This window comes from Anser brachyrhynchus, assembly GCF_964034855.1.
Source record: "Anser brachyrhynchus genome assembly, chromosome: 3".
Classification (NCBI taxonomy): domain Eukaryota; kingdom Metazoa; phylum Chordata; class Aves; order Anseriformes; family Anatidae; genus Anser; species Anser brachyrhynchus.
Window position 1 is genome coordinate 106,181,727 of NC_137696.1, and position 20,345 is coordinate 106,202,071.

Genomic DNA, 20,345 nt, shown 5'->3' on the forward strand with positions numbered 1-20,345 from the left:
ATATATAATTAGTGAAAAAATTTCAGTGTAAAGTCTGCTGGTATCTGTTTTTCAGTCTTTGCATACTGTTGTGATATAGCACATAGCTTAATATTGCAGATTGAAGGGCTTTTTTTGTTATAGGCTTATATCAAATATTTCATGTGGACTTTTAGATACTCTGATATATTGTATAAGTGATTTGGTCAGATATAGTACACTTTACAGAGAGGTACACTGTCCTCTTTGCAGTATGTATCTTAACTTTTTATTACAATTCCTACTTATACTATTAATGAAATATTTCTATGAAAATGTTTTTCTTAAATATTTGAATCTCTTTGATAATTTAATAATGGAGGTACTTCAGACCAAGATATTAAGAATAACATAGGTGCGCTTTTCTGTATCTGTACTCGTATGACCAAATAACTTACTTTTAACTAGAAATTCATTTTAAACAATCAGGTAGGTATTTGTGCACTCTGCTATCATGGTAGTGCAGTTTTATCAGACATCTAATCCTGTAAAAGGGGAATGTGCTGAACTTCTTGTACACTGGTACAGTGGATGGTTAAGAAATGTAAAGCCTTGTGCTCTGGCACTGTTGTGGTCTTTTGTGTCTGGTCAGATAGGGGATCATGAAAGTGTATTGCCTTAAGTGTCTTCAGGTGACAACTGGATTAGGCAAATAAATACCATAAGGCTGATTCACATTGATTCTTGGGAAATTTTAATAGCTAACAAGTTCCTCTGTCGTGTTCCTGCCTCCTCCACACACACACAGCTGTGTGGGTTTACAGTATAAAAAGGAAGTAAAGCAAGCACAAAATGATGAGATGACAATGTCATGTGCCCAAACAATGTGACAGCTAGTCCGTAGTTACCCTTTCATTAAATAACTTGATTATAACTTTTTAATACAACTTTTAAACAAAGTGCAAATGGGTGGAATACAGGCAGCCAGGCACAGGGATTTCACAGAGCTGCTGCTATGCACAGTAAAAAATGGGAATCCAAGTGTTTAATTTTGGAAGGAAGAAGATTAATGAAGAGAAGAATGCTGATAATTATAGTGCTGATACAGTTCTCTTTTTCCTGCTCATTCAGTGTGATGTTTTACAAATTGATCAAGTGACAGAAATATGAAATCCAGTTACGTTCCACTGTATTACAGATCAAGTTCTTTCTTGACCATCTTTTTATTAATAACCCAGTATGAGAGCAATTGGAAACTGTTACATTACTAATATTTTTTGCATGCATAAAGGTAGAGCAGAGCTAAGAACAGCCTCAGTGTGCACTGGTTTGCTATCCTCCTTTTTCTTTAAACGATTCACTGTAAGTATGTCAATGTCAATACTCATTGTCAGAAGCCAATATGCATCTATAACACAAATGCTTCCAGGTTAAATGCCTTCAATGCAAAAAGCCTCTTACTGTTTCTTTTGATAACAGATGGATTGTACTTACAAGCTACTTGGCTAACCCAGCTGTTGCAGTGTAACACTGCTGGGCAGCTCAGCAGGACCATGCAGCTCTCTCACTCCCTGTCCTCCTCCATAGGGGGACAGCCTGCTCCACCAGGGGCCTCTCCACAGGCTGCAGGGGAACTGCTGCTGCGTGCCTGGAGCACCTCCTGCCCTCCTGCTGCACTGACCTTGGGGGCTGCAGGGCTGCTTCTTTCACGTTCCCACTCCTCTCTCCCAGCTGCTGTTGCACACCAGTTATTTTTCCCTTCCTTCACTCTGCTCTCCCAGAGGCACAACCAGTGTCATTCACTGGCTTGGCTCTGGCCAGCAGCAGGTCCCTTTGGAGCCGGCTGGAGCTGGCTCTGATCTGACATGGGGCAGCCCATGTTTGGGCTGACATTGGGGCAGCCCATAGCCAGATTGACTATGTGTTGGTGAAAAAAATGACTCTAAAACTGCAGAGGTTGAAGCCCGATGAAGGTAATGGATGTGATCTGGGAACGCCTGCAGATAAACCCTGGTCTGTGTGTCTTTTGTGACTGTGCAGACTTCAGAAGTACAGGGAACGGTGACAATACTGCCTTGGCCTTCGTGCCATTACTCCTTCTGCACTTACAGCATCCCTAGGCCTGCGAGAAATGCCTTGTTTTTTGATGTTCATGACTGAAATAGCAGCCAGCAGCCAGGTTGAGCATGACTGAGTAATAACAGATAAGCAAGAACTGCGCAGAGGTCTTCAGGGGATTTGGAGAATGAGAAGAGGGCTTGATTTTTGTACTTTCATGGCAAATTGATCTTTTCGGTTTCAGATATGGACTCTTGCCATCTGCACAAGGACATCCTGGAGATCTTGAGCGGAGAATGTCAGTGTTGTGTATGCAGTGTCAAAAATTACTAGTCAAAGGAATTTTCTTTTTCCTGCCATCATAGAATAATACTATTTGTGTAATTGAAATAATAGAAAAGAGCAACCTCATCCATAATATATATATATTGCATTTTATTATCCTGCTCAGTTTTTTCTCCTGCTCTGGGTGTTTTAGTCCACGTTCACGATAATGCACCTTTCAGGATTAACATAACATCTATGAAATGTACAGAAGTGGCTAGTCAATTTGGTTTTGGTGGGATTTTGGCATATTTTAGCTGTGCTTTAAAAGCATAATAACCAGAAATATGTATTTTCCAGCTTCTTTTCAGACCATATTGGACTAGATGATCTTAGAGGTCTTTTCCAACCAGAATGGTTCTATGATTGTATATAGAAATATACGGATACAAATCATGATGACGCTGTTTTGTCAAAGAACCTTACTTTTTTTTTCTTCTTAACCCCAAATTTTCAGTAAAAGTTTATTTGTCTATAAAGGACAAATAATTTTCCAAGAGATTTCAGTAATGGTAAAATAGTGTGACAGCCATATTTTTTTTCCCATCTATCTTGCAAATAATAATGATAGACAGGAATTTTAAAAAGTATGTCTGTCCCCTTCAGTTGCCACTTTTCTTCACTTCTTGTCTGTATTTTGGCTGCAGTACTGCACTTTAGCTGTCACTTAAAATTTAAAAATTCCATCTTTACTTCGGATTTAGTTTCTAAAAATGCAGCTTATATTTTCAGTACCTTGTACAGGTAATATACATTTCAAATGCCTTTTACTGAAAATGACTTGTCCATCTTGTCAGAGTTTGACTTGTATTATAATTGATTGGTGCTGGTAGGGAATATTCTCCAAACTGGACATGTACTCAATTTGAAAGTTCACCCGTAAAGTTTAGTCTTGATTCCTCAGCTGGACAGATAAGAACAAATGAAATGTAATAGACTTTTCAAACATCAAGTTGTCTTTTGTTTTTGTAGAAACAATAAAGATAAATTAAAACGAAAGGAAAAGGTAATTCCAAAATAAAGCAAAATTTGTGATGAGTATGTTCTATTTGTTTGCATTTTTTTTATTCATGGATATCCCTTTCCAGAGCGTTTTTTGTTTGTTTTAGTTTTTGTTTTTAACTCTGTCATCCATGTCATGTAATACTTGTCAGTATGGTTTCCCTAGTCTCTATCATTGCATCTCTGCAGATGTGATATAAAGAATGCTGATATAAAGCCTTCATTAAGAAAACCAATTACATTGCCTGTGTTACAGGAGAACAGTACAAATTTCCTAAAGGCGGCTGTTGTATCAGCTCACTTCAGGTGGTTTCTCCTTTTACTTTTAAATGTTTGGGATTGTTTAGATCTTAAAGACGACGTTTACTTTCCTTTTGTTCATTAAATGGGACACGCAAGACATAAGGGTATCTATTTTCGATTTCTAATCCACTTACAGTAACAAGGTGTTTATGAATGTTTAAAGCCAATGTCTGCACTCACCACAGTGAAAACCCAGTGGAAGAGCATACAAACTTCATGAACTCAAATCAAACTGGACTCTGAAAAGGGAAGTAACAGTCCTGCTTTATCAGCATTATTAAAGACAGAATTGAGCTCATGAAATCACACTGAATTAATCCTTGACAGATAACTGCACAGTTACGAACAGTGCTAGCAAGTAAGTGGAAGGGGACAATTAATGGACAATTAAAATTTTCTAGCCTTGCTTCTGAACAGTTTATTTTGGAAAGATACGTTTTGAGATGATAATTAAAAAAAAAAATCCCTAAAACTTCTTTTTAAAAAAATCTTGATAGCAAATAAATTAAGGTTTGAGAACTTGGATATAACACCAAAATTTATGTTTGGACAATCCATATAGTAGGATGTAATTTCAAAGCATGTAGAAGTAAAGCAAAGAAACTTCAGTGTATGCAGTTTTTTTTTCTATGGCATAGGTTATTTTTTAACGTTGTTAGTGCTGTATTTAAGCAGAAACTGCTTGCAATGGTGGTTTAGGACTTCATATTAAATTCCATTTTTAATCTTGTGCATAAGATTATAATCTTGTTCTGTCCAATATAAAAATGCATACGTTTATCATCAGATGTAATCAAATTTTTAATGTATTTTTGCTGCTGTTTATTGCACCTGCTTGTGCATGGTGCTTTCAGGTGCATAGTGATAGCTATATACGTTTATATATATATATATATATATATATTAATTCAGGCTGAAATCACCTTCATCATTGCTTCTTCAATAAAGAAACACTACTAAATTTCATAAATCTGTTGAAGAACAATCTGTTTTTGATTGCACCTTTCATTCCTTGAGTTAGTTTGAATAGATAGCTGAAGAGAAAAATTTACAGAGTTTCAGAAGGTAGAAGATGCAAACAGGAAAAAATAAATTATCAGATTTTGAAATTCTTCTGGTCATGAAAATAGACATGTGCCATTAAGATGAGCGTCAGGAGTGAGGACACACAGAATTTTTGCATAAATACAGATGCAAGTAAGGGACCTGCATTTTAGAAGTTGTCCTGTCTATTTATCTTAGCCTCTTGGTGGGAGTGTGTGTCTTTGACCAGATAACCTTTAATCTTGCTTTCTTTGTTATGTTAACCTTTTATGAATCTGCCCTCATTCATTTCTGATGTTGTAGTAAAGTGCTCTAAAGGCTGTTCTTTGGGCTTCGTTTTGACCTTAGTGTTAGCTCTTTCATAAGTGTAGTTTGCTAGTGAGTGTCTGAGTGAAGAAATAAGGTCTGCTCATTTTTTTGGTTGTCCTTATCCTTTCAGTATGAGTATGTTTGAGTACAGGTACGAGAAGCTGTCTTTCTCCCTTTCCTTGGAGGGATATTGCATAGAAAAAGCTCACTCTCATTCTTTAAATCAAACCAAGAATGAAGCCGCTTGTTTATTTAGAAATGGTAGATAATTAACTGATGATACTGCCTGTTCAGGATGAGTATCAGCAATACAGCAGATAAAATACAATACTGGATACTTCACAAAATGTTAGGAGACCACACGTTTCTGAACAGTCCCTATTTATGCACCACACATTTACATCTCATGCTTTGGGTGCTTGAGCTCCGTGTGCCCCGCTGCACCCCTCAGCCCACTGGGGCTCACACTAGTGCCAGAGCCCCTGCAGGGTCCCACGGACACACCGACGTGTGGGTCCCCACGCGTGGCATCACCAGCTGGACACGGGTGGCTCACGGTGGCCTGCAGTAACCTGATGATTTCATTCTTAGGACTATACTTCAGCAGTGTTCTGGTTAAATCCTGAATACGCACTGCAGTGGTTTGCTGAATCGAGCCCTGACCAAAGCTTCTGTCATTGACTTTGCTCACTTTTTTTTCCTGCAAAACTTGGGCATGCATAATGGTTTTATTTTGCCTTTCACTATAAACACACATGAATTGTATTTCTTCAGAACAGTGATAACTCTGCATTTTAGCCATTATGTATCTGCAGATTCTCATTAGATCTGAATTAATTAGGGTGATTAGCATTTAACAAATTTGCCTATCTGTGATGAAAATGGAAAGATTTCTACTTTATTGCAAAACCTAGTCTTACTGAGGTTAGTGTTATATAATATTTATAACGTTCGCTTTGTTTTTAAATTAATATCTTAAAATGATTCAAAATACATTTGTCAGCACGCACTCGCTCTGACCTCCAGTCTGACCCACCCCAGTAAGCCACTGTTAGGTTATAATTAAGCTATTGAAATAAATCCGTCAGAGTGCTGGGCAAAATTCAGCTATCCAGGCAGCCAGTGTGCAGAGTCTTCATATTTTTTTTGCACATCAGATCTGGGCTTTGGTCCAATACCTCACGAAGACCTGTAAAGTTTTGTCACAAGAGTGAGGCTTTGGTATGAGGGTATCAATTACACTGATGTGCTTTACATGGTGTGGAAGTGGTTATATAGGGGCAGAGACAGAATGGAGGAGCTTCTGAGGGATTTACCATATAGGTGATCTGAGGTGGCTTTCTTTTCCCCATTCTAAAACTATTTTTGAATTCATGTGCAGCATCTATCCTGTCTTCACTTCTTTGCCAGAAAAAAAGTTGCAGTGTGTGAACAAGTAAGTTTTTCGCATGGTGCTCCTAGCTATCTTGTTGGCTACCGAAATGCAGTGTAAAAGTAATTATGGAGGTGTTGACAGACAGTGGGATTAAATGTGGAAATTGCATGTTGGAGTGTAATTCAAACTCCCTGCATTTCACTCAAAGTCCAAACCAAAGTGAAAGGTATACTGAAATGTTAGAAACTGTCCTTTAATTGTTTTTTCTGTGTTTCTGTCCAGGTTACCCATTGTCTCTTTCACATAAAAGGAATAGCATCTTCTATAATCTCCCCTGATTCTTTTAACAATTGTTCTATACATACATAAAATCTTTTTTATTGATAGCTTGTGTTTTGAAGGCAAAGAGGGAATATTGAAAGGTCCCTTCTACGTAGGTAGGCATCATTCACTGATGCAAGGGAGTTTTGCTCACATTTACATAGTGATGATAATAATTTATTTTTAAGCATTGTGTTGTTGGAACATTGAGAAGAGGAATAATGTCCAATTTGTATGGTGTACAGGAACAGCTCACAACTTGTTTCTTTCTATTCTTTTTTTTCCCAGTAAGTAATTTGTCCATCCTCCTATATTTTAACGTAGGATACTGATGTACTAAAAACTAAGCAATATGTGTAGTGTATTTTAATAATAAAATTGTTTCTTAATAACTATTACAATAACTTTAAATATGTGAAGTAAATAATCTGTTGGAAACCTGAAACATCTTAGGAAAAATCAGCTTGCTGAATTTTTTACTGTGCATAGTCTTTCAACTATAGCAAATTTGGGGTGGAGAAAATGTTCATTGTGTATATAATTATAAACTTAGGAATTAAAAAGATGAACATTTAATAATACTTAAATTTTATTATACAAACAAGGTAGTTTTTCTTATAGAGTTACAGTTCATAATCAGTTCCTTGCTGCTATGGATTTCTGCCATAGATACTACTACAATGTAACTAGCACAGTGGATCTAGACAGAACGAATAGAGTAAGTGTTTAATGAAAGCAGTTGAGATCTGTCAGCCAAAAATCATGAAAATGAAGCTGTAATGCTTGCAGACATTAGTATTGCAATGTTTCTCATCTGCTGTTGGCCATCGTATTGGATAGGAATGAGGTGTTACGCATAATAGTACATCCGAGAAGTCATTAAGCTGAGCAGCCAGTCTACCTGTTTCATCAAATACTGTTCCTCATGTCTCATTTTGGGAAACACTGTTATCCTAGAGCAGAAAATATGAAGGTAACGCAGATGTAGAGGGCCGAATCCTACTGCTGATCTTCCAGAACCTTTTTAAAACCTGAGAACAGACTGTAGAATGCACAGAGTGTTTTTCATCATTCTAAATATATTTTTTCCAATCTCAGGTTTAGGAAGTGTTGTCGCACTAATGAAATTCACATTCAAATTCATGTAGTTTAAGAGGACACAATTCATATCTGTGTGGATGTGGTTCAGTTAATACTAGAATGGTGTTTAATGCACGTCAGAGTATGAACCATGCATCTACCCAATGCTTTCTTTCTGTCCACTTTGTATTGAGCAACAGTTGTACCAATGTGAAAGTGAGCTGTGAGAATTAACAAAACATCTGCCACACCTACTGTTACAGACCTGTGATTGGTATGCTTAACTACTTTCTACCTTTTGTCAGAGAGGAAAAAAAGTTGTTGGATTTTTAGTTCCATACAGATTGTTTCTGTCTGTCTCCTTGTCTGTCAAGAAACGAATCTCTTCTGGTTACAGGCTGCGTTACTGTTTCAACAGGGATTTAATTCTCTTTTCTCTGTCTCTTTGCTTATCTTTTTTCTTACCAAACTACTTACTACCTGGATGTATGAGAACAAGGCTATAGGAAGATAAAAAGACACAAAAATATATTGTTTTCCATGGAAGAAACAAAGAAACAACAAACTGTAAGAAATATCCAACTTGAGGCAGTATACGTGCAGCAGAGAGAATGATGCCAGAAGCTCAGCATTACAGTGGAAAAAAAAATAGGATTATGTCTGTTTATATTCTAATTTGGCACTCCTGTTTTGGAATTCAGTGCCAGTTATATGAATAACACATAAACTGTAATAGGAAGGCTTATAACTAAATTCAAACATTCAAAAATTTAAATATTCAGAAGAATGCTCATACTTTTATTTTTGTCTGTAAAGTAGTTTGGGATCATGTTTTTAGGTGTAAACAAGACACAATTTCTGAAACTAATGTCCTGATTTAAAATAATAATAAAATCCTTGCACTTTTTGCATTTCTGAAATATGAATAAATGTGGGGAAGTCTAAGTGAGAGACATTGGTATGCTGAAAGGCAAATACCTGTAGCATTTCTTAAGCAATTTTGCTTTTACTGACTGGAAAGAGGTCTACCAAAAAAAAGGAAACCCACCCTATGTAATAGGACAGTCAATTTTGTGATTTGGGGAGTAGATATAGCAGAACCCCCCCCCCCCCTTTTTTTTTTTAATAAAAGAAGGGCTTTGTTAGAGAGATGTTAGGAAAATCAGGAAATAATATATTATTGGAGATTGCCAAGATGGAAGCTTACTGCTGTTCTGAATATAAACAAAGAAAACTTCATTTAACTGAAAATTTATCTTGTGGGGAATGCTTATTTTTATTTAGGACAGCTTATGGTATCTGGCTTTATCATTTCTCCATCTTTGGGTAGGGAAGTTGTGTAACCGATCGTAGTTGTAGTTGATTCAGTATCAAAATTAGAATTAAAAAATGTTTTATAAATATCTAATTTATTTCAAGCAATGGAAACAGGTGCTAGCAGCAGAGCATCAAGATGTATGTAAAGCTGCAGTTCATGAATTAACATCTGATTAGCAGGGCTTTATATAATTTAATATTTTCCTGAAGCAGTTGTTTGAGGAGGAGGATTACTATATTTTTCCCCTCCTTTGTATATTAAGATTTCTAGTTTGGGAACCATCAATTAATGTCAAAGTGTAGGTCTACAACGTATACTGTCCTCTAGTTAGGGCAATATAGCTGTTTTAAATATCACCATTCAATGAGTTATTAAATCAGGTTTAAGAAATCTCTCTGTAAGCAACTGTAGTGAAGGGACAAGAAACATTGCCAAATGTGAGAATTTCTGAATTCCATTTAGTTAACAGAGATGAATACCCTGTTCACTAACCTAGTCTAGCACTCAAAGAAATGTTCTGAAATAGAAGCTTATAAACAGTAATTATAAAATAATAATAGTAAGAGTTAAATAGTGAAACTGTATTTTGCATTATAAAAGTAGTGGTTTTGAAGATAATATGTATTATATGTTTTTCTAAAGAACATGAAGTTCCTAGGCTAGACAACTTTTCCCTGCTATAATTAATTCCTGGCTAGTTTTGAAGAAACTCTTCAGACACCTACACTTCAAATTTACTTTACTGTTAAGTATTTAAGCTACTTTTTTATCTACTAGTATCTAGTTATATGTGTATATAACTTACTGAAGATCTATGGTTTCCTTGCTAATTTTCAGGGTTAAAAAAAAAAGTTTGAATGTGGTAGAACTGTATACTTATTCTAGTTATGGTATAGATGTTACAGGTGGGACAGTACTGGGTCTTCAAGTCTTCACTTGCATTTCACGTCCTGCAGCCTCAAGATAAAGTTTTTCACTTTTCCTGAATGATGATAAAGTTATCACTGAATAAATAGGTGAAAAAATGTGCTGCCGGTGGAACTGGTATAGTTGTGCTGGTTTAAATGAAGCTATGATAGGATTAGCAGCTCATCTTCATCACTCTGTGAAAATTCCACTACATATTAAGTATGACTTAAAATGTCTGAAGAAATGGAAAAACATTTGTTTTGATCTTTACCTGCTCTTCAAAATTAGAAGTGTTCAGCCTTGATGGACCCACGTTAGACTGTAGAGCTTAGTGATATGGTTTAGTGGAGGACTTGTTAGTGTTAGGTCAGAGATTGGACTAGGTGATCTTGGAGGTCTCTTCCAACCTAGATGATTCTTTGATTAAATGAAAAGGACATAATCTGGTGTTTCTGGATGCGCAGAGGAGGCCTATGATTTATGAAGATGCCGCAAGATTCTGTTGCTTTCTTCTTTCCTTTTTTATTCTTTGTTGTTTCTGCCTCTTTTGTAGTGTATCAAACACAGTCCTCTTTTCTTTCTTCAGTAACTGTTCTTGCCATACCTGTTTCCTCTTGCTTGGTAATGGAACTGGCCTTTGCTAATCAACAAATCATATGCCAGTTCTTGTTTTCTTCACTATACTTTCAAGTTGCATTTTCTAAAATTTTATTTTCAAAAGGCCTCATTTAAAAATACAAACAAACAACAACAAAAAAAAACAACCAAACAGAAACAAAAACAACAAACACCCTTCCCTAAAATTCAACTTGTGTTTGGAAAGTGTTTCCACAAGATTTAAATTACAGTGTTTCTATGTTGGCTTACTGGTTTGTGATCGATCTTCAGAGGGTGCTTAATCTCTAGGAGTCCTTTGGAGATTGCTACCTTTGTTCCCTAAAATCACAGGGAGGTTAGTATAAAGATAAGATTATCTCAGGGATTTCAGAAATGTACCCAAAATATAATGGGGATGAATTTGTACTATGTTATCTTAGTAGCTTCAGTAAAGACAGAACAAGGGCCTTTGGTCCATAATTAAGGTACTAGTTACTATACACAATGTACAAATAGTAAATCTGCTTGGCTGGATAACTAGTTATCTCTTTCCTACCCTCATGACTTCTAAAGATTTCTGCTAGTATTATTTTGATGTTTTAAAGGCACTGAAGCTGATTAGAAACCATTAACTGTTCCAGTCCTAAGATATGTTGAACATACATAATAGAAAATGAAAAACTAATATTGAAACTGCAATTCCAATAATGTTTTATTTAACTAAGAACTGCATTTTATAAGGTACATACTTAGGAAAATGTTCCTAGATCTTTTTAATCATTATGAGGTCTTACTACAGTTCCTACATTAAATCAAATACACCCATAGATGCTGAAAGCCCTTTTTTAAAAAAAGTAAATAAATATCTATCAGGCAGATAGTTCATCAGGTAGATGACGCTGATATCTTGAATAACATTTTAATGCTGCTAAGGTTCTCTTTGTAGCCTGGGAACCTACAATTTCATCCATCAGCTGTTTTAAAGTTGTTGCTGTCTAATGGTAAATGAGCTGTTTTGATTCTGTTTTGAGGAATAATTTATAGTTTCCAAAATAAGATTTTTATTGAGTGAGAAAATACCCTTATGTTACAGGGCTCATTTCCATGCATTCTGCACTCAAAGTTTATAAAGGAACACCTGGCTGAAAATTTGAGAATAAAATTTCCTGTTTTTGATAGTGCATTAAAGAAACTAGGCAATCTCGAGTCTTTCATCTTCCTGGCAGATGTTTTTTTTTTTTTTTCATTTTACCTTATTATCTTGAATGATTTTCTCTTACCTGAGTCCCGAAAGTCCTATTTTATTCACTTACTTAATTGCATATTTTATATGAAAAATCTGTGTTTAGTCTAGAGTGTTGCCTTCCTGCCTGTGAAGGAAGAAAATGATCAACAGGAGCTAGGCTGCTTAGCAGAATCCAAGATGGCACCTGGATCTTTCAGGATTTAACTGTTGGGTCTAATCTACTTAGTTGAGCAACATCTTGTTCTCAACTGCTCTTTTCTTCATCTTACCTGACAGCCTTAACTATTGCTTAGTGTAAAAGATACTTCAGGAAGCTACTTTGCCAGTTGATTTCTTCTTCAGCTCACAGGAGCATAGATGGAGCCATCTCAGAACAGGCAAATTACCCATTGTATCCATTATCTTCTGTATGATGGAAGCAGATTTTATGACTATTAGAAGAAAACAGGAATTATGTACAATTATGAAGCAGTATAACATGAAAAAAACTTCACAAATTTATACTCAGTTTATGAACTTAGAAGTGGCTTTTAGGCATAAAATTGAAAACAAGAATTTTTGCAGCTATATTTTTGGAACATTTTTAAGTAATCTCAAAATAATTTAAAACAATTATCTAAAGCATACATCATCTTCATATAAAAACATGGAAGCTGAAACATAAAGCTTGAGAAGACAACAAAAAGTCTCCAGGAGGACTGATTTCAGGCATTGGAATTCTTGTTCCATGTGAAGATCTGAAGTGACTGTCCTAGTCTACTCATAGCAGTATGGTGCTGTCAGAAAACAAAATTGTCAACAAGCTAAACTGCTGTGTGCAACTCATAACAGCTAGTCTTTTCTCACTTTCCAAACAAGGTCATGTAAAGGTTAGCTACTTTAGCCTATGTATATCCCATATATGTTTTGTTTTGTTAGAAAAACACACACACACACACACACACTTGCATGGATTGGAAACCTTTTTTTTTTTTTTTTTTTTTTTACTGAAACAGTAGGATTACTCATCAGTATGTTCATTGTCTTTTTCCTGAGGGAGAATGGCAAGAGCTGGTGCTTATTTTGATTTTCTACATACTTGTATTTCAAAATTATAGTGTAACCAAATTGGTTAGGAACTGCTTATAGGCTTACTCAGGGAAAGGAATTAATTCTTCATTTTTATCTTCTCTCTCTCTCTCTCTCTTTGTAGCCAGAACTTTGGTATGCCTGGTTTCTCTTCCATAATTATTTGAATGATATGATAAGAAGAACTCTGAAGTAATGTGTTTCCATAAGTATCCACAATTGTACCATTCTCCCAGTTTGATTTTATATGACTTACTTGTTCCTATGTGGAAAACACACATCTCCACAAGATTCTTAAATTTTGACCGGAGTGAAAACCACCATTTTTGCACAGAACATTTTGGGAAGGATTTTCCCCCCGGATGGAAATATGCATTAAGTATGAGATCAGATATCAAAACATTATATTTTATTGTCCACTTTTACACATATATTTGCATGCCACTGTTACATTGCAGAGTATTCTTTAAAATAGATTGCTAATCTTGTAAGAGATTTTTTTTTCCCCACAGCCTTTCATGTGACTATTTCAGTTTAGTAGATTGTCTTGGGTTTGTTGATTCCCTTTAACCATTTCACTTGATTTACCATTTCAGGATCAGCAGTGAATAATATAAATAAATAAGTTTAAATAAACATAAACTTACAAATGTTGGATCATAGTTCTCCCAAATGCAAGAGCTGTCAATTCTTCATCTACTGTCTGTTTCCAGATAAGAATCAATATTTACCTTTAAGATAGTTTTAAGAAACATGTACAGTATCATCATCTGATATGATGATACTATAAGTCCATTTATTTTCCCTTATTTAATCGTGGGATATTGGAAATTCGAGATCCTCAAAGGAAGGAAAAATGCAAAAAGCAGGATCCTAACACCAGACTTCAGGCAGGCAGATTTTGGCCTGTACAAGGATCAGCTTGGAAGAACCTCATGGGTTACAGTCTTGGGGAAAAGAAGGATCCAGGAGAGACTCCTCATTGATTTTCGAGGATCACCTCTTCAATGCTCAAGATTGGTGGTCCATCCGATGGAAAAGGCAAAGGTACTCAATGCTTTGATCCTTGGAAAGATGAAAGAGCACATTCTCCTGCAATCAATTTCCAAGCATATAATGGACAAGAAGGTGACTGACAGTACTCAGCATTGGTATGCAGACTGGGTTTATGAGGCAAGGGGTTGACAACAGAGGGGTCTGCAGAGGTGGCCTCTATGAGCAGAGCCCAGCAGCTGCCCCATGTCAGATCAGAGCTGGCTCCAGAATGGACCCACTGCTGGCTGGAGCTGAGCCAGGGAGCAACACTGGGTGGGCCTCTGGGAGAGCAGACTGAAGAAAGAAGGGGGGGGACAACAACAAAAAAAAAACCTGCTGCACATCTACGCTGGGAGGGAGAAGTGAGAAATGTGAGAGAGACAGCCCTGCAGCCCCCAAGGTCAGTGCAGAAGGAGGGCAGGAGGTGCTCCAGGCACGCAGCAGCAGTTCCCCTGCGGCCTGTGGAGAGGCCCTGGTGGAGCAGGCTGTCCCCCTGCAGCCCATGGGTCCCACACGGAGCAGATCTCCACGCTGCAGCCCGTGGAGGAGCCCCCGGTGGAGCAGGTGGATGTGGCCTGGAGGAGGCTGCGGCCCATGGAGAGCCCCCGCAGGAGCAGGCCCCGGGCCGGAGCTGCAGCCCGTGGAGAGGAGCCCACGCAGGAGCAGGGGGTCTGGGGGGAGCTGTCGCCCGTGGGGGACCCGTGCTGGAGCAGTTTGCTCCTGGGGGATGGACCCCGTGGTACGGAGCCGTGTGGGAGCAGTTCTTGAAGAGCTGCTGCCTGTGGGCAGCCCCCGCAGGCTCAGTTCGGGAAGGACGGCATCCCGTGGGAGGGACCCCGCGTGGAGCAGGGGCAGAAAGTGACCGTGAAGGAGCGGTGGAGATGAAGCATTAGGGACTGACTGCAGCCCCCATTCCCTGTTCCCCTGCGCTGCTTGGGGGGAGGAGGTGGTTTTAGTTTCTTTCCTTTGTTTCCCACTGCTCTAGCTTGTTAGCAATAGGTAATAAATTACATCAGTCTCCCTATGCTGAGTCTGTTTTGCCTGTCACGATAATTGTTGAGCGTAACTGTAACTTTTAGAAAGGTTTCCTAACGGTCTGGTAAAGTTTTTATTTTTTGTTTAATTTTCACCTTTTTAATGTGATTTTATGTTGCTTTTGTGTGATTGTTTCTTTGTTGTTTTTAGTAAATATTTTGATAGTTATCTGAAGTATTTAGTATTTAATTAGGTCCATGATATTATGAAATTGCTTTAAAACAGTGAAATTCAAAATAATACAACTGAGATTCTTTTTAATGTCATATTCATATCTTGAATGAAGAAATTGCATATGTTTATTGTATGATAATCTACCCCTTATTTGTTCAGCAACTGGAAGGAATCGTTAATGAGTTATGAAAAACAGCATATGTTGTGGAGTCTTGATATCTGTTAACAAAGGAGTTCAGACTGATTCATCTAAAAAAAAACTTTGAAGAATCCTGAAAGATGTCCTTCTGCATGAATTTTTACAGTTATAGTAGTAAGTGTGTTATGGATTTTGCAATTTGAAAAGTTGTCAACGTTTCTGACAATTTCCGCTAAATATCTTTCTGATGAAAGCCTGACTTGACTGGGAACTTTCAATTGACTTCAACTTCATTGAGACTAAAATTAAATCCATGGTATTTTGTGGTCCGTTTGTGTTAGGATGCTGTTTCTTTTTATATAAGAGGAAATAGCTTGGTTTCAGGTATAAGGAAAGGAGATAGATTATTTAGTATTTACTCCCAGGATTTTTAATGGCCTAGTAAAATCTGTGCTGATCATCTGAGTACAGAAATGTGCATCCCTGTAACGCAAAAATCCAAGGAAGGTAATAAAGGCTGAAGTAAGCCTTTGACATTTATGAGATGGGGAAAACCTAAGCAGGAACAGGGGGGTGCCTTGCACTGACCCTTCTGATCAGAAGATCCTCAGTGCCTCACAGGCATAGGTTTTGTGAAAAACACCGTAAATTTTCACTTGCAGGGGTAGTTAGATCTAAAACTCAAAAGTCAAAATAGCTGTTTACAGAAAGGCTGAAGGAGTAATATTCTCACTGTTCCATCTCTTAATATTTGTATTTAAAAAAAAAAAAAGTATTGTTTTTCTACTGTACAGAATAAGGATAATAGAAAGTACCACAGTACGTAAAAGGAATATAAAACACACACATGTAAACATATAGTGATGCAGGGGTAAATGGGGTTAAATAATCAATGATTAACAGTGATCCTTAGGGTGGCTGGTGCATCTGTGCACCAGCACACATAAGGAAGCAAGTTGTAGAAAGTGGTGGCACAGTTTCCCTTGGCAGTCACCCCAGTGAACCTTCTGACAGTGATCTCTGCATTGGTGCACCTCGGGCAGAATCCTATTTAGCGCCAGCTGTGTTTTGTGGGCTTGTTTTTAGTTGGGCTTTCAGTTGTTTGGGTTAGCACTACTGCAGAGTACATTTTGTAAATTCTGTTTCCATTTTTCTCACAGATTTTGAATACCAGCCTTGAGTAGAGTTAACATTCTCTTACGGACTAGTAACCTGGAGTTGCACATTCTTGCAAAAGATAGACATATTTGTTGATGGACAACTACTCTGTTTGAAGCATGCAATTTTTAAAAGTTTGCCTTTTTTTTCATTTTTCTGTATATTCCTTTTTCAGTTTTTCTCTCTTTCCTTGTTATTACTGCTAATTCCTCTTGATGCTCTTCCTTTTATTCTATTCTTATTCAAAGTATTCTGTATTCTCTTCTTTTTTTCACAAGATTTTGTCATGCCAAGAACAGCTCCCCTGTCTTTCTACACCTGTGCTTGTACTCTTCTAGATTCCTTCGCAAATTACAAACACTCTTGTCTCTTGCCCTGCAAATCTCACTTTTATACTTGTATAAAAACCTGAAAATGTCAGTGGTTTAGGAGTATATACCTTTTTCCAGCCAAAGTACTTCATAAATTGTTTTCAAGTGTGTATAACGCAGGAGTTTTTATTCAAGCTGTCACATCACCAAAATACTTGTGGATACATAAGCATTGTCTCCTTGATGTTTCCACTGTGAAATATCGTTAGGATAATCAGGCAACAGTTCTGCTACAGCACTGGCATGATTATATGGTGCTGCTGATGCTGTTACCAAAACCACTTTAATTGAGCTACCTGGGAAAACTGGCACTCACTTTGTATCCCTACCTGGCAGGATATGTCAATGTCTGTGTTATTTCCAACTGTGCAATGCTTTAAAAGAGGATCACCTGAGGTAAATTGCTGGCTAAATGAATTTTTGTTTTTCAAATTTTTGTCTGTTTTGAGGTAGTGGAGAAAAAAGTAGAACATGCAAGCAGCATTGTTGATTTTTGTTGTTGTTTTTGTTTGTATGTTTGTTTTTGGTCTATTACCTTTGTTAGGAAGAGAAAGAAAAGACACTAACTCAAGAACAAGCTCACATTTTATATGCTGTGCACTTCTGTGCTTGCCTTGAATACTGTGCAATGCTTGTGGTTGTGACCTGTTCTATGGGAGGTGTGTTTTTGAAATTAATTCCCACGGGTTTCTAGACCAAGTACACACTTCTCTTCAGTGAAATCTGTCAGCTATATAGATGGACTATCTTTATGCTGAATGGTGCTGAGTACTTTTGTGTTGACACACTGTAATTTCTTTTTCATTGTGTCTTTGCTGCGATAGCTTTCCTTGGAATGACTAGAAGCCTAATTTTTCTGTTATCTGTCACTTTTTTTTTGGTGGCATTGTTGAAAAGTACAGCAAACAACCACAACAACAACAAAAAACAGGTGTTACCACATTTAAAATGGCTTTTATAATATCTAAACATTGAAATTGCTTTCTGTAAATGTTATTATTTAACTCATACAAATATGAAAAGAAAATAAAGAAGATAGTTGGACTTTCTCACAAGTAGCAAGAATGCAAATAGGATTTAAATTCTGTGGGATTTCACGTTTTGTAGGCTTTTGTTTTTTCCTCCCAAAAATGAATCTCAAAATGCTTAAGCCACATACTTTGAGGAGAGGTGAGATCTGCCATTTGAGAAGAAACTTGATTATAAATGAGGTTCTGCATAAGATATTTACAAAACAGTTTGAACTTGGGTAGCGTTCTTGTCATGATACAGTTGTTTTCTGTTCTGAGACTTATTAAGCCAAATTCAACACAGAAGAAGCACATTCTTTTCATTTCACTGGTTTTATTACCTGCATTTATGCAAAGTTGAATTTCACAAGTGGCACTAGTTCTGGATTTCCATGATACTTCAGAACACTGTTTTCAGTTCTCAGATTGTTATCTCTGGCTTCAGATGCATTTTCATAAAGGAATATTCTTTTTAGAATCAGGCTCTTCACTACTTTATCAACCATGATCTAAAATAATTCTATTGAAGTTTTCAAATTGTTTATCTTTGGTTAAGTGCACTCAAGTTACAAAGTTACTCAAGTTACATTACTCTGATGTAATGAATCTGTAGTTGTTTAATCTGATCTAGATACATTATGACTTGAAACTTGCTTGTTAAATTCTGAACTCATCTTTCTGCTTGTTTTGTTTTTTTTTTTTTTTCCTTCAGTTATCTTTACATATCTGTATAATATGTATATGTATACATCCATTTTTGAAGACTTTTTTTCATCTAAGTAGCTTTCTACAACAGTAGTAAAGTTTATTCAGGAAGATTCAAGAACAGGAAAATAACAGATAAAATACCAGCTTTCTCTCCATCTGATTGTAGTTTCTGCTGGTTTCTGGCTCTGTTAAAGTTCTTTTGCTTCCATGTTCTGAAATTAAAATAAATCCTCTTGATCCCTTCTTTTTGTCCCTGCCATTTGTCAATAAAATGAGTTTGCTTGTTACTGTTTATACTGTCATCCGATGGACATCTTTCCCTGACAGTAAGATTAACTTAAGGTTTCCTAAAAATCTTGAGTTAAAAATTCTCATACCACTTGTCTGTCCGACTTCCCTTTCCTACTCCTCCATGCTAAGCACCAATTCATGCTTAATTTTCTGCAGGAGCTCTGTTTTCCTGACTTGCTGCTGTTTCAGGATGTGTTTAGTAAAGCTGTTACCCCACTCCCTCTGTAGTCTGCTTTCTTCATGCAGGCACAGCTGAGTGACTGCCTCCATGCTGCTTAGGGTCTGCTCAGAGCTAATTCAGCTGCCTCTGCGCTGCTCTGCAGCACGCAGTGTGCACTATTGGCAAGCAATAGTGAGTGACAGATGACACTGGAGGGACAATTATGGATTAAAAAGCAAATTCTATAAATTTCTTATACTCTGAAGCATATCTGTTTTGGTAAGAATTCTGCCAAAAGCCTTGAAATTTCCAGCTTTATCACCCTGCTTATTTTGAAGTGCTTTTGTACTTAATTGTAGTTGCATCTTTTTAGATTTTCTAGCAGTTTTATTTTTCTGCCTTGTTAAATGTGTATGGATGTGTAAATGCACATGAATAGGCATAAGCCAAATGGTTTTAGTGCCTGTGTTTCAAAATCAGTTGTATACACTGGCTGTAAATCCATGAATTCTTCAAATTGAGAAAGATGTGAATTAAGTTTAATGTGAAACTGCCAGTTATAAATATATATTTATTAATCTTCTTGCTTTAAAATGCCACTTTCTAAAGGATGCCTGTTAAACACCTTGAGTCTGTTATTTATTTAGTCCCCTTCAGTAAGCTTAGTACTTTATTTCCCTACTTGGAGTTGATTTTTCCTTTCCTATCTCTGATATTTTCAGGTATTTTTCCATCTTCTGCATTTTGTGAACATCTCTTTGTTTATTTATTTGGTTATTTTAATTTTATTTTCAATACCATCTTTTGTTTCACGCTTGATTCTGAAATAATATTGAAGTGATATATATTAACCCACTGTTAAAAGTAACCAGTGAGTACCAGAGTAATCTCTGTGTGCTTACCATTGATGCAATGATTTAATAAATGTAATAAATACTGTGGAGCAGTCCCAGCAAGCTCAGAAACTAATTGCTTAAAATCTTGTTTATCTTATCCATTTGAAAACATCCATTCTTTGAAAAATTTACAATGTACTCAACAACTGTATAAAAATAGCATATTTGGATTTTTTTTTTCTATTCCTTATTCCGAAGATATTCTCAAAATCGGAATGAAACTGTAGGGTTTTGTTGGTAGTGTACTCTTGCTGCAGGAAATCATGGTGTTCCGTGACTTAGATGTAAACAGACTTTCTTATCTTTTTTCGTGGCATGAAATGCCACCAGTTTATAAATGAGAGTCTTCTCCACCTTTAAATAATGACTCTCCAGGTGCCGCTGCCATTTTTTGCTCTTGTATATGAAATTTCTATCAAAGGGTAACTTCTTATCTTCCTGCCTGGCTTCCATCTT

General features: G+C 36.7%; 1 protein-coding gene across 10 annotated transcripts in view; it reads left to right on the forward strand.

Moving 5' to 3' along the window:
* The window catches only part of SNTG2 (syntrophin gamma 2), a 286,741-nt gene that overhangs the window by 84,459 nt on the left and 181,937 nt on the right, over positions 1–20,345 (forward strand). Inside the window, exon 1 of one of the 10 annotated variants that reach the window (XM_080588152.1) lies at positions 8,898–14,616. The exons of 6 other annotated variants lie outside the window; for them this stretch is intronic. In XM_080588152.1, the coding sequence (XP_080444278.1) occupies positions 14,542–14,616 (75 nt within the window). In that variant the 5' untranslated portion in view covers positions 8,898–14,541. Of the gene's footprint in view, positions 1–8,897; positions 14,617–20,345 lie in introns of those variants that run through there. 3 more of the 10 variants (XM_080588155.1, XM_080588163.1, XM_080588161.1) reach the window with 3 other exon arrangements.